Source organism: Pyxicephalus adspersus, chromosome 7 (assembly GCF_032062135.1).
Source record: "Pyxicephalus adspersus chromosome 7, UCB_Pads_2.0, whole genome shotgun sequence".
In the NCBI taxonomy this organism is placed as follows: Eukaryota; Metazoa; Chordata; class Amphibia; order Anura; family Pyxicephalidae; genus Pyxicephalus; species Pyxicephalus adspersus.
In genome coordinates this window covers 33,133,111-33,157,701 of record NC_092864.1, presented here as the reverse complement: position 1 = coordinate 33,157,701, position 24,591 = coordinate 33,133,111, and the positions used below count along the sequence as shown (strand labels likewise).

General features: G+C 39.1%; 1 protein-coding gene across 1 annotated transcript in view; it reads left to right on the top strand.

Moving 5' to 3' along the window:
* LOC140335451 (unconventional myosin-X-like) overlaps positions 1–24,591 on the top strand; it is an 89,314-nt gene that overhangs the window by 36,954 nt on the left and 27,769 nt on the right. Inside the window, exons 3-21 of the mRNA XM_072418061.1 lie at positions 1,356–1,514; positions 1,950–2,137; positions 2,775–2,900; positions 5,735–5,859; positions 6,842–6,855; positions 6,992–7,076; positions 8,114–8,217; positions 8,574–8,703; positions 14,115–14,233; positions 15,435–15,581; positions 15,962–16,062; positions 16,164–16,230; positions 17,181–17,273; positions 18,820–18,888; positions 19,179–19,261; positions 19,345–19,453; positions 20,514–20,594; positions 20,948–21,072; positions 21,593–21,707. Coding sequence (XP_072274162.1) covers positions 1,356–1,514; positions 1,950–2,137; positions 2,775–2,900; positions 5,735–5,859; positions 6,842–6,855; positions 6,992–7,076; positions 8,114–8,217; positions 8,574–8,703; positions 14,115–14,233; positions 15,435–15,581; positions 15,962–16,062; positions 16,164–16,230; positions 17,181–17,273; positions 18,820–18,888; positions 19,179–19,261; positions 19,345–19,453; positions 20,514–20,594; positions 20,948–21,072; positions 21,593–21,707 — 2,040 coding nt within the window. The remainder of the gene's footprint in view (positions 1–1,355; positions 1,515–1,949; positions 2,138–2,774; positions 2,901–5,734; positions 5,860–6,841; positions 6,856–6,991; positions 7,077–8,113; positions 8,218–8,573; positions 8,704–14,114; positions 14,234–15,434; positions 15,582–15,961; positions 16,063–16,163; positions 16,231–17,180; positions 17,274–18,819; positions 18,889–19,178; positions 19,262–19,344; positions 19,454–20,513; positions 20,595–20,947; positions 21,073–21,592; positions 21,708–24,591) is intronic.

Below are 24,591 nucleotides of genomic sequence, written 5' to 3'. Positions count from 1 at the left end.
AGAGGAATAACTAGCTGATGGGACTGTGTATTTTCACATCCAAGCCATGTGTTTTCCAAAATTCTTTTAAACTGGCAGTAAAGGAATTAACCGGTATACCAGGATGTTCAGAAATGTAGAGGCATTCATTTCACAAAAGGCTTCTTTATAGTCTTGTGGGTTCTTATTTGCGGCCATCGTTAGATCTTTATAGCTGCTGAGAAGTGGCTTTAGTAATCTTCCAGTAAAAGGAAGTTCTGGGAATATCAATCAATACTCCAGGCTCTGTTATTGAGCTTGTGATTCACTTGCTGACCACTAGGCGGAGTTATTTATTCTGAATATTTTGCTACAATGATTTGAATTGTTTTAACATGTATTAAAAAAATACGGAGTGCATATTACAGGTATTTAAAAATAGGGCTGCCTTTTCTTTTTTTCTTATATTTCTTTTTTACCAAGCCCTCTTCCTCCTATTTTCATCCAGTAATCTTGAGTTTCTTGTCCTAGGGTGACAACTTACCCTACTGTATTTATGAAGGAGCAGTGTTGTCACCTTAGAACATGAAGCGTTGGAATTACAGTACCTTCCCTCTCCCATTTTCTCCATAACACGCAGGAGGTGTTGTGTAGTTTGCAGAGATTGCTGGAAATGGCTTTAGTTGATACAAGCAAAGAGTACAGGAAGTTATCAACTCGCCACATCTGTGGGTATATTTTACACTTCATAAACTTTCAGTGGTGCATTGAACAGAAAGAAACAGACAAGACAAGCTAATCATTTCGATATTAAATGGAAATGTTACTAGCCAAACCTCCTGTAAAATATAGTGCGTAACTTCCTTCACTGGCGCCAACCGCATGCTCCACCTTTCTTTTAAGTTTGGGAGCTCTGGGCACCTTGATCGGCCATGGCAAGGTCTTAATTTGCATTAATGCAAATAACCTTATTGGACTACAGCCCTCCCCCTTTCATAAAATGGGGAAGGGTGAGTTCTGCCATCTATATGTGCATTAAAAAGGCTGTTCAAGATTTCAGTTTGGTGCACAGGAAGTTACCATGACACTGAGGATTTGTCAGGATTACCTGGTATTTGTCGGCGTGGCCTGGTGGAAAGTTGGGGGAACATATTCAATTTAAGTAAACCAGTTAGGGGTCACAAAGGAAGTCTGAGAGAATCTTATGTGATCCACAATACACCAGTGTGACTATGGGTGGACCACATGAGATGAGGAAAGCGTGCAGATGGCATATTGTACAAACCCTATACGGATTGTTCCAGGGATTGTGAACCTGAGATCCCAGTGCTGACCGTAAGGATCTGAGTCTAAGTAAATAGTAACTTATCCAGAAATGTCTTCTTCTTTTACTCCAGGAGTTTATGTACCCCCGAAATTCACTGTCCCGCGACCTTGTCCTTCCTATGCACCAGAGTAACCGAGAAGGGGTGGAGGACATGTCCTTGTTGTCCGACCTGCACGAAGCCGCCATAATGCTAAATCTGCACCTCCGCTACCAACAGGACAAAATCTACGTAAGTTATCATCTTTCATCGTCATTCTTAAAAGCTGTTCTCTTCCAGTTGACAGAATTGATGAGTTAAGGCAGACATTTGATTTTTAGATTGAAAGAAATGGTTTCCTCCAATGTGTAGTTCTGTTGCTTAGCCTGCATAAGTACAGTTTTACTTTAATCTAAAACTCAGAGCTTAAACCTGTTTGGCTGCTGGGGCACCACTTCCATTTTGACTTATATAAACACCTCTAAATAAAGCATCAATGGAAAAACTGTGTCAGAAGCTTTCTTCCTGTTATTGATAAGCCATATTGAGAATTTAAAACTTTAAAGAAAGACAATTGTTCTTTTTTTCAATTTTGCCTAATGAACAAAATTTGCAGTTTCTCCCAAATTTGCCAAAATTCTCACTTTTAGCTGATTTGCATTCTTCTATTTGACATTGTTTCTACAGACCAATATTGGCTCCATTCTGGCCTCTGTGAACCCCTACAAGCAGATCGCTGGGTTGTACGATGAAAGCGCTGTGGACCTGTACAGCCGGCACCATTTTGGGGAGCTGCCACCCCACATCTTTGCTATTGCCAACGAGTGTTATCGCTGCCTGTGGAAGAGACATGACAGTCAATGTGTTCTTATCAGGTAGGAGGAAATGTTCTCACCTCGCATTGTTTCATCTGTTTACCAAAGACTAGGTGAAAGGAACTTTAATAGTATTTACTCAAGAAGAGAACAAGCTAATAAATGTTCAGCTAATCCCTTTCACACCCCAGCTATAGACATAACACAGCAAGGGGGGTGGGGGGACTTTATAATTGTCCAATAGAAGGTCATAGAAAAATCTGATTGCCTTCATTAAGTTGCTGTCATTTTTTTCCCATTTTTTTCCCATTTTTTTTCATTTCATTGTGATCCAGAAAAAAACAAAAACCTTATTGGTTTTGTCAGTCATACCCAGTTGTAACTTCATGATTGACTGGATATTGGTGGCCATTCAGACTCCTTGGTTTGCCATATACTTCCAGTGGTCTGAAAGTGGTTGGCATACCACCTGTGGGACAGGAAGTGAAACGAAATCTTTCCATAGGATAATTGGTGGGTTTAATCCGTACCTATGCTACACAAACTAAGTTTTGGCTTCAGATATGTTTTTATTACCCCAATATAGCACAGAGCTGTCCTGTTACCAGCCTTGACCCCTGCACATATTGGGTGGACTGACCTAAAGCGCCAACACATACTGTAGCATTGTGTGAAATCTTGACTTCTCTTGTTGCAGTGGAGAAAGCGGAGCTGGCAAAACGGAGAGCACAAAGCTGCTGATGAAATTCTTGTCCTCAATGAGCCAGAACTGCGCAGGAGGTGGAAATCAGACCACCGTGGAAAAAGCCATCATGGAAAGCAGGTCAGATATACCCAGGAGCCGGCTCTTATAATTTTCTATAGCGTAACTCGCTACTTACTTACTGGTGTTAAAGAGTATCATAGAGAGATTGTCTGGCATGTTGGTCATATTTGAGCTGTTCAGTTTCATTCTCCTTTTTATAGTGAGATGGCTTGGAAAAGTTAAAGCTTTTCAATAAGAATCTTTGACCTTAAAGGGAAAGGGGTTGGTGGTGGAATGATTGGCATTGGATCCGGCTAATTCTGACCGTGATTGAGTTTTTGCTACATTTCTGCCCATTTTTTCTTGTCAATCGGCTGTTTTTTTTATGGCCTATCCTTAAACGTAAGTCGGCACTAGCACATTCTGGAAATTGGTGTGTATGCTACTATTATCTATAATAATTTCTAGAAGGCTGATACAAGGATAATCCAATAGGTTAAAGAGGGTCACAAAGGAATTTTTCCTATTAAACAAAGTGGATTTCTTATAATTTTGGGAGTTAATTTTTTTTTACTATCCTTTAGGTCTACTTAAGGTTTGGGGTTCAGTGGATGCAGGTTTTCAGTTTGTTTATTTGCATGAACTCCATATGATTGGGGTAGTGAAGAGCATGTGAAAGGTATTAAATCGTAATATATTAAATGGCAACATAGAGAAATTGCAGATTGTAGAAATTATTACATATGACATAGCTTCTATGTCTAGGTCTATCTCTCTTTTACTTGGGCCATAGAACAAAATCATATAGTTATTAATGTAAAATGTATTTATTATAATTTATCTTTTGGATATATTGAAAATGTTGTAACTTTTCCAACAACCTCATGCACTATAATATATAATAGAAAATTATAGAATGATATATTTCCCATGGGTACATATACTGCACAGAAACATTATGATCTGGTTTCCATATGTATCAAACATTTTCAATTGAAAGTATCTAGGCAGTCTTTGCGGTTGTTAATGCTTTGCATCAGTTTAGTTCCAACACTAACTGTTCCACTGCTGATATCAAAACTGCATTTCCGTGTGTTGCTTCCTTTGTGTTATAAACAGAAACAAAGCATAGGTGAAGAATACAGCATTTACCTTGCTATGGATCCTAAAGCTTGCTCAAAGCCAGTAGAGATTTGGTCTAGAAATCTTTAAGAAAAATGAAACATTGTGTCGCAAACTCGGTTAGAAATCAACATTTAGTCCTCTGGGGTGTGAAAACCACAGCTTCACAATATCACTGCTTTTATAACCATGCTTCTTCTTCTTTTACTGGTATTGACTTGTATTAGGAGAAGTAGTTACAAGAAGCTGAAGTTTCAGGAGCTATTGCTTTCATCAGGCTTAACATGAGCATTGCACCCAAACCTCAACTTTAGTGTGTGTGTATATATAATATAAAATTATTATCCCATATTTAAATTGTGCCAACATATTTCACAGTGCTTTACAAAGTCCATGTTCAGCTCCAATCCTATAATAAAGTATTCTCACCCCTTATCCAACATACAACAATGAAAGATGTAAATCAGATGTACTTCACTATGTAAAATAAAAATGGTGGCCAGTATGTGATCTCCCAAAGGATGTTCATCCCAGGCTTAGACCAATTAGAAATCTAAAAATGGATGCAGAACATAGATGAAGGCAAACTACAAAATCTAAAAGAATAAACTTGGCAGTTTGCATGTCTCAATGTATACAAGTGTGAAGAGCAGACAGGAAGCAGAGGATTAGTCTCAGTCTATAGGAAGCCTCATGTGCTTTTATGTCACATAAATCTGGAAGTTGTGTATACTGTAACCTACGTGTGTGTATATTATTTGTACACGCTGTGATTTTGTAGTAGTTTTATGGGATCTGTTAGAATTCCTACACAAAATTCCTTGGCAATCAGTCCAGCATGCAATCCCTGTACAAGGTTATCTATTATCTTGCTGAATATTATTGGTGACTTATGTACAAATATTCTCTGCATGGGGTATGACTCAATATTTACACAGATCCCACGTTGTACAGAATATCGTGCTGGTTGTAGAAGCTTGGGATGATCTGGTTCTGTGTGCAGAGAGGAAGTTATCAACTTGATCTTACATAGGGAAGCCAAGTGCAATATATAAAGTATATATTATAGTATAAAGTGCAAGCCAAGTGATTCTTAATCTACTGTGGCACAAAACGTTCTGCTACAAACATTGCATTCCATGAAAACCATTGCTCGTTGATAAATCAAACATCTAGTGCAGCCAATTAAAATTGTTAAAATCGATAACCTATAATCTATATATTTAACATGTGTTTATAATAAATTATTTTTGATTTTTTTCAAATCTGAAGTGTTCATTTAAAGAATACCCAGTAGTCTTGCCATTAAGTTACTTTAGGCAGTTACTGTTATGGGTGACAACACTCTGTCCCCATCTCCCAATTATGGTCCTGCTTAGGCACCTTGCCAAAAGAGCCCCTGGTGTAAGCTGATGGAGCCCCAATATATGCAGCTCTACTGACACATAGTGACAACGCATGCCATGGCCATGTATAATCTGTAAATTGAAGAATATCAGCAGTGGTGAAATTTATATGTTGGGTACCAAAAAGGGTAAAACTGCATTTTATTAAATTTGGACAATGGCAATTGTAGATGATCAAGATTCTTCAGCATACTAAATGTCATCCAATAAAGGTTTTAAATCTTTAAAACATATTTGGCTTTTTGATAAGTGGTTAGAATAGAGTTAATTTAATAATTGAATTTTGTTTTGGGATGCAAAGCTCTTTTTTTTTTCTCCGGGGACTACCTTGATTTCCGCCAATAAAATTGCAGCCTCATCATTTTATTTTTATCGCTTTCACAGCCCGATCCTCGAAGCTTTTGGAAATGCCAAGACCGTTTATAATAACAACTCCAGCCGTTTCGGGAAATTCATCCAGCTGCACTTCTCTCAGCAAGGACACATCCAGGGTGGTCGTGTGGTGGACTGTATCCTTCTAAGTGGCAGCGGGGTATTGGCGGTCCTGCTGGGTGCAGCCTCAGCGCTGTTCACAGCTTACAAATGTTTTGGTGACATTAATACTTTCTTTTTATCTAGCAGAGTAACTGAAATTATTTTCCAAAGTGACAACCAAAAATGGATTTCTCAGTTTCTAAACAAACACCTGCTGCTAAACATAACCTCACATTGCCCTTCTCTTTTGCTTCCTTCTGCTAGTTGATGCATGTTGGTTATTCTGTAAATGCAAGAAACAAATCTGTGCAACTTTTGCAGATCAAAGAGAATTTTTGGTGTTTTATACCATAAAAATCCCTGATACAATAATAGAAATGTACAAAGCCAACACATAAATGCAAAATATACTTTTATTTAAATATACAGAATGGGATTTGCTAATATTCTTTCTTATATGATGTTGGATAAACAGTTCTTACATATTTGTGGTGCAAACTTAAAGCCTGGACTAGCCTGGGAAGAGTGGAGAAAAATGAAATTTCCTATCAGGTTACTTGCTCTGGTAGGAAGATAGTTCTTCATTTTTGGTCCCGGTGTGACAGCATTAAGTTGGCTAGGAACTTTCTGGACTACAATTGCATTTATTGCTATGATTATGGTCCTCCGTGAATATATGTGGAATGCACTTGAAGGATCAATATAATTGAACCCTGGCCTTGCCCAAACCAATAGATCCACTTAACAAGCCTGTAGATGGTTTCTGCCCATTACAGCTTGGAAGCCCATGAGCAAAATGCTGCATCTGACCCATGTATCCCACAACCAGTCTGGTAGAACCTTTATAATCTTCATCCCAGGCAATACTGCAGCTCACCATCAAAAAAGTGCAAACAGCCTGATGATGATGTACATTTACTTTAAGTTCCACTTAAATATATCTGATCCAGACCATGCAGATAAAGATAGACTATGAGATGCATTATTTTGCTGTTTCCTTAACTGACGGCCAACCAGATTTGTTGGAAAAGGTAAGTTTGTTGGTTCCTCCATACAGCATATGCATTGTTTCTGTTGGGATCCTTTTCCTGGTTCCAGGAATTTCTTGTGCCCTTTCAGCGGGATTGATACTACTATGGCGGATCTCTTTCTTATTTCACCCTGTAGACAAGAGTAACACGACAAAGCCCCGGAGAGCGAAACTATCACATATTCTATGCCTTGCTCGCTGGTTCAGATAAGGAAGAGAGAGGTGAGTTATCCAAGTGTATTTTTATAAATGATCACTGATATTTGCATTAAACCTTAGGAAATGAGTTTATCAATCAAATCAGTCATGAACATTTTGTTAAAGGGAACATGCTTTAAAGAAAAAAAAAAAGTATACATGACTAGTCCTAAACTCTTTCTGGGGCCTCCTGGTTGCTCTGCTGGCCTTGGTGCATTATGGCCACACAATGAATAGTTTAAGTTGACGTAAAATATAATATTCTAGGTCTGTAAAGTAGCTCAGGTCTTTCTCAAATGACAGCTTAATTTTGTACAGCCATTCTCAGCCAGGGTTGAACCATATGATTCCTCCAATGGTTTCCTGGGTTTCCTAGAGATGCAGCAGATTGACCTCCTAATAATATTGCCAGCATAGTTCTGGTACCAATGTCACTTGGAACAGCCATGTCATGACCCCAGAAATCATTTTAGCTGATTGTGGTATTACTCCCACTAATCAAATATGATATATTTCTTCTCTAACCCCCATAAATCGGTTTTAGCAGGGCTTTCCCTAGACCCGAAAATCATTTCAAGGGTTCCTTTGGGGGTAAAAAAGAGTAAAAAGGGCTGAATTCAAGAGTCCCAAAAAGTCCAAAATAAAATATATGATGCAATGACAAGCTTCACTCAACTAATGATTTGGTTTAATTTTCTTTTTTTGTAAAAATTAGATTTGTGTTTTTGTCTGCATGTGATCAGACATTTAACTACTATATGACAAATGGCCCTTGTGCCATGGGATTTCAAGCTTCTAGCTAATTGGAAGGCATTGCAAGATGACCAAGGAGGCTGGGGGGAGGCGTAGTGTTAGTTTACAAATGTCTTTTAAACTATTTATGTTAAGGGGCTAAGGTTGGCATTTTGTTTGCCATGGAAAGTTTGGTTTAACATCTGTTTTCCTAGTCATCCCTGTAGCAGTGTTTTATTATCCGATGATCCTGCCAGACACGTTGTTTTGCCACCTCTGAGCCCCAGATGATACCATAGGCAAATTTATCGGTTGTGTTGGTTTTGCAGATGCTCTCTCCCTCTCAGATCCTCAATCTTATCAGTATCTCTGCAACTCTGGCTGTGTGACAGCAGAAGGCCTCAATGATAAAGAAATGTACGAGAAGGTTGTGGTGAGTTTATCTTTTTCCTAAGTATTTCTCCATCCTACAAACCCTTGTGCTTTCTTTCTGGTCACCTACAAGTAATGGAGATTTTTTTGCTTTTTATTCTGTATCCTATAATATTGAATAATTTACAATATAGCTGTGTTATAATATAAATATAGAAATTCACAGTGTGGTGCTGTGCAGCTAAACTGGATGTCGGACCAAGCAGATATTGTGGGTTGGCTGTCACAGGAAGAGGACAAAGATAAACTGATATACAAGATGTTTATTGATATCCCTGATATGAGTGCTGCACCATCTGGTATCTCTGTGAGGTGACCCCTGTTATCGATATTTCTCTAATATCGCCTTTTCTTCAGACTGCCATGCGAGTGATGGATTTCAATGATGAAGAGATCAGGGAGGTGTGGAAGCTTTTGTCTGGGACTCTACAGCTGGGGAATCTGGAGTTCATGACGGCTGGGGGAGCCCAGATTACAACCAAAGCAGGTACCTTCATCCCACAAAGCCATAGATGGATAGACTATGCTTCTATTCTATCTATTCTTCAATATCATCCCATGGCTTGTAAAATAAATGTCACTTTTCTGCCTCCTCCTATTGTAAAATATTATTCTACTAATAAACAATGTATTTCTTTTCCTCTGTTTGTCACATTGCTTTGCCATAAAAATTCATCCTCCGCACCAACAATTATCATGTTGGGGAAAACTCCAATTCCTCCCAGTTAAAAACAATACTGTGTATATATATACATACTACATTAAAGCTCATTTAAAGTTGAAATTTTATTACCCAGTTCACCTAGCTGCAGCTTTGCACAGTTGTGCTTTTTGTGTGTTAAGTCATTTTAAGTGAATTATGTGTACACCAAAAAACATGTATCATTTAGTGCACAATGGTAATTCCTATTCTGAATTTTTTTCCCATCACTTTACATAATGGATACTGAAAAGAACAATAGATGCAGAAAAATGCATATAAACCCATGTAGCTCATAGCAAGGCACATGTATTAGTGTGGGAGGGCAGCAGCTCAGGATGTCCTTGTTGTGACATCACTGCCCTAATAAGGAAACACTGCACATTCTTATAAGGATATCCCTAAAAAAGGAAATTACTACTTCCTCATCATGCCTAAACCATAATAGGGAGTTGGAATCTGCATTTCTAACCTTAGGCAGTGATAAAAACAGGATAGCAGTTGGCTGGCCCATGGGGATAGTATCTCTGCCCTTTGTGCACCGGAGGCCCACTCTGTGCACTGTATTAGACATTTTCTTCCCAAAGTGGATTTTCACACCTCTGCAGGTGTAGATATAAGAAATGCAGTCTTTACTGTGGTGGGTTTATGTAGTGTTTTAGGCACATTTTTAACATGTGCTACTATTCCTCTAAAAGGAAGTTTTGATGGAAACTGTAGGAAAGGTGTAAGAAAGCAATTTTTTTTACATTTAATGAATCACAGTCCCAATGCTCAGAGGTGTGAATGCACAGATATTCACCTATAATTAGATTTCACAGACTCCACAGTTCTGCAAAATCCCGCATAGGCAAAGCAGCTGCAAAGAAATGTTGTGGATGGATATATACTGTATGTGGTAGTAGTTGGTCATTTTCAACTGACTCGTCCTTGTAATATTTGAAGCATGCCCACGCTTCTTCTGAATGTCAGGGAAATACCCCAGTAATAATGTCCTCACGGATAGGACAGACACCTTAATACAATCACTATATTATGTAACTATGTGTGATGTTGATAATTCAAGAACAGGATGGTTGTGGAACCATGTTCTAGTTCCATAACCTCACCCTTGGTGTCAGAAAGTCTTCATGACACATAAGTTAGTTGGCCTATACTATAAAGCATCTTTAACATTACAAGAAAAAACCAAAAGAATGTCACAAACTACTTCTAGAAGTTAAACCATATTTATGCATTTAGGTCTTCATTAATGGTCCCAATTCCATGTCTATATATATATATATATATATATATATATATATATATATATATATATATATATATATTCCCCCATTTATGGTTTTCACCACTAAATGCTTGGTTATCAAAAAAAAAACATAGAATGAAAAGCAAAGAAATGATGTGCAGAGTAAAATCGCAATCAAGAACTAGTTAACACATTTGCTATGTGCCCTTGAATCTACTATAAAATCTTACCAATCCATTTCCTAGCACAGTCTGTCCCTTGTTGCGCATCCTAGTTCTCTCCTCTTCTAGGAGTGTTGAATTAGTTTCTGTGCTGGCCAAGCTCCTCTGCTTCTCTTCTCCAACCAGAAGAGAAGTGAAGGGTGTGTGGGGATACTATAGGGTGTCAATTAGGTGACCACCTTGTGTCTGCAGGGATTCCTGTCAATTGCACCCTGCAGCAGTCACAGGGCCTTTGGATGTCTACGTAAGGGAGGTTTTATGAGGAAATAAATTCATAAAGTTGCAGCTGGGACCATTAATGCAGAAAAGACAGGTGATGTCTCTTCTGCAAAAAAAAATAACCATACCTGCTTGGTTGCAGGTTTTTGAAATACTGACCTGTTCCATCCTGGGCCCAACCATATGAGTGAGCTACAGGTATAGGAGAAATAAACAGCTTGTTATACTTTATTAATCATTTACATGTGGCATATTTTAAATATCTCAATACACTGGGGGTGTATTGAGAGAACACTGTGCTTTTATATGTTTTTATGTGGGAGTATCAGGGGTTTTCCAAGATTGTTCGTGCTGATAGTAATTTGGAAACTAGAAATTTGTGTAACTTTGTTCTTGTTTTTTTTATATTTTTTTGTTTAAATTGTTCGACATTTTTTTCTTTTACTTGTATGCAGATTACATTAAGTTCATTCTAATGTAAGCATGTACATTTCTTTTTAAACTGATGAGATTTGCTTTTTTGTGGTTAAGGCATGCCCCCTACTGCTGTGCCTTTGTATTGCAGCTTGGTCTGCATGCTCCACCTTGGCGAATAAATGATTGCTGTTATCACAGAAATCTCTGTAGAATATACAGGACCGGTTTATAATGAACGGATAGCCATGGTTGTGGCATATTCTCAATTTCCTGTGTGCTGTCAGAGCCCAGAATTTCATTATTTTGTGTGTACAACTGCAAGATTTAAATACAGATAGCTTGATCGTTCTCGCTCTCTTGTCATAGATAAAATGTTCCCAGAAATTAGTTAATATATGGAAGTACATTACATACACTAGTAATGAGTCGCCTATATGACATAAACATGCTTCTAGAAGAGAGCGAGATGGCTCTGAGCTCTCTAGCTATTAGAGTTTATGGTAGGCATTGTAAAGAGAACCAGTCATTAAAAGGTGTCTGCCTTTGTTTATTTTGAGCAGGTTTTGCATTCCAAAACAAGTGTATTGCAGGGTTGTCTAGTGAATAGCTAGGGCACTGTTCACAGTCCAACATCAGTCCGCATATAACATTTCTTTCCATGTGCTGTGAGAGAGGGTGGGGGGGAAGAGAGATTGGAAAGGGGAGAGAGAAGAGAGCGGGGCAGAGAGACTGATGGGTGAAGGGGTTGGGGGGAGAGACTGATGGGTGAAGGGGTTGGGAGAAAAGAGTGATGCCACCCTCCACAGATCTGTGATCTCTGTATAAGCACTTTTACTTTTGTGCTTCCTGCAGTTCCACATAGAGATGCGATAATACCACCTCCTAGTCATATCACAGCTAAGGTGGGCTTGTGGGAAATCAGTGGTGTTGTCCCCAGAACTATGCAAGTATTTTCACAATGACACACTAGTGGATTCTGGAATCTGCTGGGACATGGCATTCAAGATGGTAGCAGCCAGCCGCAGCCCCAGAGCTTCTGATTTTCTCTTCTACTAGAGGACAAGAATGATCTCCAGTGGATCCTAGTGATATGCCCCCAATATTATTTTTCTGCCATATACAGGGTCACAAAACCGCCGCCAGCCCTGTGGCCAGTGTTACCACACGCAAATGATTCCTGTGTGCTGGTAAAACAATGCATTCCTTCAAGGGCCTTCTTTTCACTGCGTCTAGTGGGCCCCAGGTCCCTAGTTTAATTCTTTATCCAGGCCTGGGTATAGCTATATGTTATGGGTTCTGTAAAACACTGCTTAATTACAGACACTATATAAACACAAAATAATAATTTAACTCATTCTGTTTTTATTCTCAACCTCTTTATAGGTTCTCTCCTCTTCTTTATATCTTGTTTATCTGAGAGTGCTCAAGGGGAAGTTATTAGGATTATCAATTGGTATTACCCAAGGTGACTCCAGGTTTGGTCAATGAGCTTCACAGACCCCTTTTTTGAATATACAGATTGAACATTGAAGACATTTCACAGCTTACCCAATCCACTTTTTTAAAATGAGTAGCTTGGTTAAGTAGCAAAAAATCTTCAACATCATAGGACTAGTCCACATGAATAACAATCACTAGCTATATGTATACATATGGATTATATTCACTTTACTATCACAGCTGCTTTCCAAATGCAGGAAATAACCCCAAACCACCCGACAAAAAGTCACAGAACATGTGTATGTCACAGAAAACATCAAACGCAGCACAACACATTGAAAATAGACAATAAAAAATGATGAATTCATTTTAATGAGCCTTTTCCATGCCTAATTCTGCTATTTGCTGTGAATTAGGAAGAAGCGTGGTTTTATGTAATTGTCTTGATACATGTACCCAATACATGGAGTAACCATGTTCATCCCTGTAACAGCCGATGATGCTGGCTTTGTGGAGTAGGTGAAATATGTGATTGGTCAGTTTTTTTAGTTCCTTCATTTTTAAGGCCTAAAACCACCACAAGGCCAATGGAGCTCGGCGAATGTACTGGGTGTAGTGTTTATAACTTGCCAACATATTACACAGTGCTGTACATTAAATAGGGGTTGAAATGACAGACAGATGTGGACAGTGATACAGGAGGAGAGGATCCTGCCCAGAAAAGCTTATAATCTAAGAGGTGGGGGGATATGGTATGGTGGGTGAATAGTGAGGGTTTAAGAGATTGAAGAAGGCGGGTAGGTGAGTTTGAAAAGATGGCTTTTGAGGGCTCTTTTAAATGAGCAGAAAATAGGAGCAAGCCGAATACGAAGGAAGACCATTCCAGAGAATCAGGGCAGCGCTGGAAAAGTCTTGGAGCTGTGTGTGTGGTGAGGTTATGAGTGGGGAAGTCATTAGTAGGTCATTGGCTAGGGCCATTTGGCCATCAATGGGGTTTGACTTTAACATCAGACTATCGAAGATGAATCTTCCACTTGAGAGATTGAACGTTCTTATGGGCTACACTCTCTTTTGAGAGAACATTCAACCCTGAGAAAAATGTAGCCAAAGAACATTCACTCAGAGAATAAAATAACCTATGAACATTTGATTTTAGGAGCAAATAAGGTTTAATATCTTCTAAGTGAATAAATATTCATATGCTAACATTCTATCCTATGCGAATCCAGCATAAGAAGATGGAATCTTAAGAAGAAACAGCGATATATTTAAATAAAATAGCCAAAGAACATTCTATAATAGAAAATGATGGCCTACAATCATTCACTCAGAAATGAAAATAGCCTAAAAGCATTCACTCAGATGATAAAATAGCCTAAAGCATTGATTTGTGCAGAAAATACCTTAATAATGCCTAATTAAAGGACAAAAATCTTTACAATTTTTTGTTGGAATTTTCACATAAGTTAGTGGAAGATGCAAATGTCAAACTGGTGAAAATCAGCTCAAATCCACTGTTGGATTGAACCTAAACTTTATCCCTATATGCCAACTCTTCTCCAATTATAATGTATCACGTGCATGCTTTGCCAATACAAGAGTATGCTACGGAAAGCAATTTTTGACACTTAATTATTTTCATTGTTTTACAGTCTTGAGTGATGTGGCCGATTTGTTGGGTTTGGACTCCTTCCAGCTGTCTGAAGTGCTGACTCAGAGATCCATGATCCTCAGAGGTGAAGAGATCCTTTCTCCTCTCACAGTGGAGCAGGTGAGGTTTCTCACCATTCAGTCGTAGTACTTAAAATACACACATTTCTCGAACAATCTTTAACCTTTGCTGCTTGTTAATCGTAATCTTATTTCCCCATTCTACACAGCACTCCTACTAAAACTTCCAATCGGAGTGTATGTTCTATCTATATCGAAAGACATCCACACCACATAGGATAGATGATTACCTTCAGAATCCTTCTGCATAGCAATAACAAGTCCTTGGCTCCTAAATTCTGCCCCACACTACATAGCCCTTAAGCATCATTTTTGGAATTCTAGAATGTATATGTGGTCCATGTTCTGCCTCAGACGCAGACCCATCTTTTTGTGCTTTAGTTTCTCCATCAATCTTTGATGGTTTAGAACCTTTGCCAAGTGCCTATTGCTACAAAACAATACCCATTCCACACAGCAGTAACCCAATATGCCAAATGTGTGGGTGCTCAACCTAATGTTAGTGCTATGGCAGCATTCCAGCTTCCGCCTAATTTCAAGGTTGTATTGGTAATCCATAATATACCAAACTATGGTGTACGATGGATTACCAGTAAACATTTGATGTTGGACTAGAAGCTAGAGTATGGTCTTAATTGTCTTGTTTATTGGTTCCTATTGCAATTGGTTTCCCCTGTGAAGAGATTTACCAATGTCAAGTTTGACCAATGCCACCAGACCAGAAGTGGTCTAGATAAAGTGGTTACACCTGGTTACAACTGTCCAGAAAATGACATCCTAATGCAAAAGTTTTCCTCACACTTATTGTTTAGCTACATATCAGGAAGGGAAGAATAATCATGCCATTGGAACATAGATGGCAAAAATTAACCTGACTGCGTGTTTTTATCCTATTTTTAGTTTTTGGTATCGGCTACAATGTACATAAAGGTCAATTCTTTCCAATGGACAGCAATGTAGGAGGCATTCTCTTCACTGACCACCACACTAATATTCTATGAGCCGTGGATATAGTAAAATAGAAGGGGTTCCTATTTTCTATATAGCAAGGGTTCCCCCATATTAAAAAGGTTGAGAAACCCTGTTCTATACTGATAACTAAAGTCTGGGATAATTTCACAATGTGTGTTATGTGACCACCTACAGTCCACAGTCCTCACAGATCACTGTAATCATCACAATTTTCTGCAGTTTGTGTCTCTCCCTTTCAAATATTCTTCTATGTTGTTCTTCTGTTTCAGGCTACAGACTCCCGTGACTCTCTGGCCATGGCGCTCTATGCCCAATGCTTTTCCTGGCTGCTCGGAAAGATAAACGCTCGTATTCGAGGGAAGGAGAACTTCAAGTCTGTTGGAATTTTGGACATTTTTGGCTTTGAGAATTTTCAGGTGAGACACAAATGATCAAAATTATATGCAATGTAAAATACTGTAATTTGTTGAATACTTTTAATAGATCAGATAAATAGTTTATACACGGAGACAGATGGAGCATTACCATAGGCAGATTCATGGGGGATCCAGCAGACCCCCCCCCCCCATATGCTTAAGTGGCCTGCAGAAAATCCATGGATTGGGGATGTGAATACAAGACCAATCAACCTACACAAGTAGTGTGTGTAGTCCTCAGAAGTAACTGGAAACCATAATATAGATAAAACAAAACACTATTAACAGTTTGATATGATAAAAGGGACCAAATAAAAGACATTTGTTGTGAGGATTTTCATATCCTTTTAAGAAAAGCCTTTTTCGCATTTTTCTTTCAGGTGAATTGGTTTGAGCAGTTCAACATTAATTACGCCAATGAGAAGCTTCAGGAATATTTCAACAAACACATATTTTCTTTGGAGCAACTGGAATATAACAGGTGGGTAGAATGGTATCAGAGTGGAAAATGATGAGGATCTATTACTATTTATAAATTGACATTATATGTGTGGTCCACTCATTCTGTCTCCTCTCTATTAGGGAAGGCATAAACTGGGAAGCAATTGATTGGATGGACAATGCAGAGTGTTTGGATCTAATAGAAAAGGTGAGCACTGCAACAGACGCCTGTTAAACATGGAGGCTGTTCAGCTCTGTTTCTTTACCTAGAATAAGTGTCCAGATGAGGACCTTCATTTGACCTTCTAGAACTTCATACACATTCTGGATCAGGGTTCATATGCCAAAATAGCAAAGAAGATAGAGACAAGCAGATATGAATCCTTAAACTCAAAACAGATATTGGATGTCTCTTAAGGTTTTACTTTAAATATTTCTTCATTATGAACAATATATAAACTCTCATAGCCAGAGCTGGACAAGTACACAATCTTCATAAATGTTCCTAATGTATTTTATCTATGAAATTGTTTTATAATATCAAGTGGAACATGTGCTGTAAATCTAAGTGTACAGTTGGCCCAGGGACATAAATAAAGTATTTTCATGATCTTGCTTACAATCCTAAGCTGAGATATAAACACCACGTTTTTGGGATTTGTCATGGAATTGAGACATATAATGAAGACCTCCATACACATGGTTTAACTTCTAGGAGTAGTTAGTGACATTCTTTGGTCTTTTGGTCTGTAATGTTAAAGATGCTTTATAGTGTAGTCCAACGAACTTAGATGTTATGAAGACTTTCTGACACCAAGGTTGAGATAATGGAACTAGAACATGGTACCACAACAATCCTGTTCTTGAATTATCAACATCACACATAGTTACATTACATGGTGAATTAAGGTGTCTGTCCTATCCGTGAGGATTTTATGGGCTATTTCCCTGACATTCAGAAGAGGCTTGGGCATGCTTCAAAGTGTCCTCAATATTACAAGGACAAGTCAGTTAAAAATGACCAACTACTTCCACATACACCATGAAATGGATAAATAACCTTCACAGACACATTCTGAAATGCTATATTGCTCTTGGTCTCATTGCTTGATATTTTCTATGTAATTATATTTTTGTTTTTTTACCTTCTGGTTGTAGAAACTTGGTCTGTTAGCTCTTATCAATGAAGAGAGTCGTTTCCCCAAAGGCACAGATTTCACTCTGCTTGAGAAACTCAATAATCAACATTCTGTAAGTGTTCATTATGTAAAAGTTGACCTGTGTTGCTACTTCTAATAGTTTGGGCCTCATTTGTTATTGGTCTCAAAAACTCGATCAGATAGACTATCATGCTATAAATACTGGAGCAAAATCTATTCCAGGTTTTTTTGGTTCATCCATGAGTGTCAATCTTCTGCAAGACTAGAGAGCTTTAGTAAATCGGGCCCATTGTGTAGTAGAAGCCTCGGGTAAAGCTAGCAAAAGTTCATCTTTGTCAGCCAATAAATACATGTATGATAGATGGATTTATATTACGTTCTTGTGTCCTTCTAACTTTTGTGGGGTCATGGTGAACTGCAAAACACAATTATAGTCATTATTGCTTTGGCAGATCATGGGAGCACCTGGTGGTATATAGGTATTATTGATATTTACTAATGATCATGTGACAATCTGGTTAGAGTAGGGTAGAATTTTAAGATATGGATACCATAGAATTGAGTGCTGGTGGCAATAATCGCTCACGTGCCAAATTATCAGGTTTTCTCCTTCCCTGGTGCATCCTGGTAGGAGAAGATGATCACTCCCTGGGGAAACTGAATTGTGCCATTTTGCATTTATGGACTTTTGTATGCATCCAATAAAAAAGTCCTTTTGATTAGGCAGCACCTAGTAGTTTTGTGCTATTTGTTAGCCCTCTCTGACATATTCCCACAGGTAATCCACCTTGCTACATCTGGCTTCCTCTCGTTTCGGTTTGATTTTGGTTGATATATTTTTGTAGTTTATTACTGAGCCCTATAAATAGAACAATGAATTTCAAATAGCAGTATAGTGACTGGAATAGTTGTCATGAACTGCTATGTACAGAACATTATAAGGCCACTAAGTTACGTGATTTCAGCACACAGAATCTGGCACCGCTTGTGTGTGGTGCAGGGGCCAAGTGGTTTTGGCAGCAGTCCCAGTATGGGTTGGTCTGATACTTTTTGTCATGGACAAGTTAAATGTAGAGGGTTAACTTCTGGTATAAAGGATTTATGTTAGATTTGAAGGTTAAAGTGGAGCCGGTGGTTACTCTGTTCATCGTGGGCACTGCCATCTTCTCCCTTTCTCTTCTGCATTCCGATCTTCAGTCAACTTCATTGGCTGGGCCAGAATAGAACTACCGTAGGCGCACAGTAGTTCACCTAGTCTTGGCACCCGCAGGGGAAGCCAGAATTGTCGAGTATTCTTGTGCATAGCAGTTAAGTAATGGATTAAGATTAAAACCTACATTATACAATTGGTACATTTTTAAGAGTCCCTTTATTTGTTAAACATGGCACTGCAAAACCCCACATAGGGGCGCTATGGCACTACATAGATGTGAAAGCTGCTGCAATGCCTGAGGGCTCCAGAAGCCGGCGTTTCACTTGAACCTACATTAAATCACATGTACTCGGCATCTGATATTAGATAAGTTGGATATGAAATACCCGAGGGATGGTTGGCTATGCTGCTTCCTCTGCAGTGAACCTCATGTCAGTGTCCCCGCTGGCTACAATTTAATACAGATGTTTTCTTTGTGTCCCAGAATAACCCCCACTACGTGAAGCCACGAGTGACCGAAAACCAGTTTGGCATCAAACACTATGCGGGGGAGGTAGGATGAAACAATTTCCCAAAATCTTGTTTGTCATGCTTACTTTACGTACACTGATTGCTTCATATGGTACTTGTGAACTTCAGAGTAACTTGCGTCCATTATTACACATGTGTCCGTCATTATTTGTTGATTTTAAATGCTTGTAATGTTTCACATTTAAAGTGCAATAAAACCTAGGATCAAGAAATGTAATATATTGCAGCTTGGTAAAGAGCCAACATTTTTGTGTGCAAGGCTGTGAAATAAACAATAAAAATGTTATGATTAATATTAATATCTGCCCCCAGGTCATGTATGATGTAAAGGGATTCCTGGAGAAGAACAGGGACACTTTCCGGGATGATATCTTGAACATGCTAAGAGATAGCAGGTGGGTTCATGGGGAAATGTATATGCACATGGAAGTCACACCTAATACAACGTACATCAATTCTATTCTTTTCTCTTGTTCAGGCTGGATTTTATCTATGATCTGTTTGAAAAAGTCTCCAGCAGATCTGGAGAGGAGACCCTGAAAATGGGGACCCTGAAGAAGAAACCCACAGTCAGTTCTCAGTTCAGGGTATGTATTGTGCCGTTTGCCATGTAGCATTTATCAACAATGGGATATTGGGAGCTAACTGGGCTCCAGGGTTCTAATTCTTTTTGCATGTACTTTTTGTACTTCTGCTTACCTTCAATACTTCATAAAATGATGACTTGCTTTCTCATCACACTCAAGGCTTCAAGATTATTTTAGAGCTGCCCTGACTCTCTGGAATGGTCGTCCTCATTCAATTCAGCTTGCTACTACTTTCTGCTCCTTTAAAAGAGCACTCAAAACCCATCTTTTCGAACTTGTCTTCTTCTGTCTCCTAAACCTTCACCCACCATTTCATATCTCCCCTCCTATTGTGTGCTACGTCCCCCGCCTCCTATATTGTAAGCTCTTCTGGGCAGGGTCCTCTCCTCCTCCTCTATCACTGGCTGCATCTTTCTGTGATTTGCAACCCCTATTTAATGTACAGCGCTGCATAATATGTTTTCGCTTCATGAATAAAGTTTATTAACAATATTATTAAAGTGCATTTTGTTATTTACATTGGTTATATTGTTATACTTGATGTATTGCTGAATAATGGGGCAGGGGGGGGGGGGCAAATAATGACCATTCAATTTAAAGCATGTCCATGTAAGTGTTCTAGTTCAGGTTACATTAATTTATTGCATGGTACCAGTTTCTATTTTATGTTTGTGAATGATTGGAAACCAATAATTCTGGTGTCTCCAAAATATGCAATGTCCTCCGTGCTCCAGGTATCCAGAGACTGATAGAAATTTGCCTAGGCTTTAGGCCACATGTGGCAGCCCAGGACCAGAAGTTTGTATTCATGGCAAAAAAGTGTAACCATCATTTGCCAAAAAGAAATTGTTGGATCATACTGACATCGTCCATTGAATTATGTGAAGTGTTCCATTTTATTCATGGTGCCTCTTGAAATCCATGGCCCAGGTGTAAGTGTGGTCCCCTGTTGCAAAGATGGTAAATCTGATCTATGGCTGATTCTGCAGTTGTTTTATTTTATTTGTAATGGATATAATGATGATGATCAGATTCCAACTTGTTCTATACTGTGTTTTAGGAATCGCTTCATTCCCTCATGGCGATGCTCAGCACTTCAAACCCATTCTTCATCCGCTGTATTAAACCCAACACAGAGAAGGTGAGTACAGTCCTGTAAATCTGATTCAACTACAAAACAAACTAGACTACAATTAACCATTCACCCAACCTTTTAATTACGTTAAAAAAAATGTTTAGAAAAATAAAGTGATTTGTGCACAATTTTTAATACATTAATTCTTTATGGTCCTCCTGATTTTTGGGTTTGGGGATGGTGTGGCCTTTACCCTTATACCAGTGCTAAAATAAGTTCTCATTTCAGAAAGTTGCAGTATATGCACTTTTTTTGGTCACTAAAATGCTGAAGTACCCCCTGTTTTTTTATTTGCAGTTTTAGATTAATTTTTACTACTTTCTATGGCTCACCACTGATTTCTTCTCATCTTTCATCAGATGCCAAGCAAATTCAGTCCAGACGTGGTCCTGAACCAGCTAAAATACTCCGGAATGTTGGAGACGGTAAAGATCCGAAGGGCTGGGTACCCTGTCCGCAGACAGTACCAGGACTTCAATACTAGGTAATTATAGCAATTAACATGGCTGTCGTTAGATTGGTTGTTGTGGGCAAAACTTGTCACTGTTATGTCTAAGCACCTTTTACAGTCTGTTGAAGTTTTATAGACTCCAAGAATAACCTTCTCTTCTTTTCTCCTCCTTCCCTGAGCTTGAATATACCAAGCCTTTTGTTCTATCAGCTAACATAAGAGGAAAACAAAGCTGTTGATCCTGTTATAAGTCAAATTTTTCTGGGGCACCCAAATGGCATTGTTCAGGCAGTGGGGTAAACCGACAACCGACTGCTGGGCAGTGAAAGTGGCATCTAAGTACATCTACCTCCAATATCTGGCAACTGCTGCCACCTGTCATCATGAAGCACCTTTATTTATTTCAATGATAAAAAGCAAAGGCTAGCAGCTGATTGGTGCTTGACAAGGGGGTTCAACCACTGCAAATCTATCTGTGTGAATAAGCTTTAGAGGTAACTTCTGTTTCTCACCCATTGACTACCCTGATTTACTGGTCCTGTTGTTTTTCTAGGTATAAGATGCTGCTGAACAACATCAAAGGTACAGATGATGTGAAGGCAAAGTGTGCTGCCTTCCTGCAGACCTTTGATGCCTCAAAGAAGGAATGGCAACTTGGAAAGACCAAGGTAAGGAATCATATTTGAGAAAATGTTTCTGTATTATGCCTTTTCTGCATGTGGGGTGTCCCAATACTGATACTGGTTCTGATTTTCCCACATCAGACTGGTCAGGCCATGTCTGTATAGAAATGACTTAGGAAGAACCTGCATACTCAAGCTAGAACAGGATGCGCAATGTTGAAAGTGCCCAATTCTCTAAAATGTCCTTGCGTTACTAATATAATTAGTAAACTAATATAATATAGTGACAACATATTAACACAGCGCTTTACAAAGTCCATAGTCAGGGCACTAGCTGACCCTCAAAGGGACTCACAATCTAATGTCCCTGCTATAGTCCTATGTCATTACCACAGTCTAAGGTCCGTTTGGCTTTTTTAAAGCCAATTGACCTAATTGCATGATTTTGGAATGTGGGAGGAAGCCAGAGTACCCAGGGAAAACCCACAGGGAGAACCTGCAAACTCCGCGCAGATAGCGTCCTGGCTGATTTTTGAACATAGGACCTAATCCTTATAAAAAAAACTTAACTCAGTCATTTGGAATGGTGTCCTTTGGGTATAAAGGTAGGTGTAATATTGAGCTGTCTCCAAACCATTGGAGACCAGTATTTTCTCTTTGTGTGTTCCAGGGCAGTAACCCGTTGCCATTTCCAGGAGAGCTCTGCAACGGCATTTTCAATTTACTACCTTTCCATAGATCATAACCTGCAAGAGCCTTTCACAACCATGTGTTTTGGTTGCACAATTTACCTGTGCATTTCCACAATGCCCATCCACACAGTTGTTTTGTGGTGCAAATAATAAATACTGCAACCCAACAAATTTTATAGTAGAGGCCAACACACTACAGTGCACCAATGTTTTTGGAAAAGAAAGACCCGCACCTGTTGATTAGTTTGTTGGGGTTTGTTAACAGTCCATTGATAATGAATGTACTGCCTGAAAAAAAAACCTTCACAATGTGTTAACGAACATCAACAAACTATATATGTGGGCCCTTCATGTATGTTGTAGGCATACATGAAGGGTCATAGGTCAAATCCGGCCTTCCCTTCAGTTTTGCACAGGCTACTCTCTTGTACTGAGATTTCTTACTATACACTAGAAGCTGTATCATGTCAGAATCCATCTCATTTCCAGGTGGAAGACATCCATCTTCACATAGCTGTCACATCCACAGCTTTATCTCCAATCATCAAGGCTTACTATCTTATGTGGGTAATATCAGTGTTCTCTCCAGCCTTTTTCAGCCGAGCGTACTCAACTGTTTTTGGGTTATTACTGAGAAGTTGGGTCACGCCTACAATTTCCTCCCACCCGGCCTAAAAAAAATTCTGGGTTTAAACACTGCCTGTGGTAGTCCACATTGTCCCTGCATAGGAGTGCTCACTGCTCCACACTGACCTTCACCAAGTCTTTTAGATATTTACAGAACTCCTTTAGTCTGCTGATTGAACTAGGGTTAGAGCTCTCGAGCATAGTACTAAAGCATGATCATGTTATATTTTCAAAAATAAATGTACAGAACCCTCCCACTACTTATGATCTTCATGCATGGCACAGAGACCCAGAGACAAAATCGCTGGGTCTGAAAAAAGGTATTTAATTAAAACCGGTTTAGTTTTAAAAATGTAATTAGCATGTTGATGAGTGGGGAGGGGGTGAACCAGAAAAGGTCTGTGTAAAGAGCAGCAAAGTATGATGGAGCTACACAATGGTGGGAAACCATTTATAATTAGGAGAATTATTAATATTCTAAATCTGTGTTTGCAGATAGTCGCATTTCTGGGTTATTCATTATGACTAAGGATGGGAAGAATTATAGAGTACAGCTCAGAGCCAGCAAAACTATGGGCTATCGGAGTGAGCTGTCCAATGTCTATGGAAAGCTAGTGATTGGTATTTTTTGGTAGATTCTTTTATAATGAAACGTCCTATTTAATATTCTGAGCCTTATGAAACAGCTATTGTTTCTTCTCTGAGACTATCGTTTTGTTGGAAGTCTGAAACCAGCGTGACTGATAAGTTTGGCGTGATACTCCTCCCTTTGGCATGGGGCGGTGGGCGAAGGAGAGAAGGGGGGGATTGTTTCGGTCACAGGCAGGGTGACATCACATTGGAGATGTGTGACAGAGGGTGCAGAAAGGAGTCGCATAGAGCTTGCCCTCGTTGGGTGGCACGAGTTGGGAGCCGGTGGATGGCTGCCAGCGCCGGCAAGGCACACAAGGCTATTGTGGAGGCCATCAAGAAGCCTGTTGCCTCTGACTTGCCACACAGAACAAGGCCTCTTTGTTCAGCTTATGGTTGAAGACAGCTCCCAGTGTCTTTGCTGCTCTCATTTATGTGTCTCAATTGAAGCTCAGGCTTTATTAACAGAGGAGGAGTGTTATTGCAGTTAATTTGGATCTTAACCCTGATTGTGCAGTGTTTATCCTTGATAGAGCTAAAGTGGATAATGTGTATATACACTGCCGCAAGGAAGCTTGAAGATACACACTATAACAATAATACCCAATCAGAATTTTGTAAAAAAAATTCTTGGTTCTTTGTACTACTTTTTAGGCATTGTCATACTGGTATTGGTAATCCTGGATCCACACATTAGACCTATGTCCAATAAATCTATGTTAATGCAAAAGTATCCTGCCTATTCAGTACTTTGAGTTTTATCACTTTCTGAAGTTTTAAAATGCATACTATGTGTCCGTGTATGTATTGTGTATGATGTATGTCATAGTGCACACGGACATGATCTTTTCAGCCTCTAGTGAACTTATTTTGATAACCAAGCAAGCTCTATCTGCTTCTGCTCTCTGTCCTGGCAAATTTTCACTGGCTTGCCTCGCTCTCCCTCTCTGTGGCCTGCCTCGCGCTTTCTCTCTCCCTCT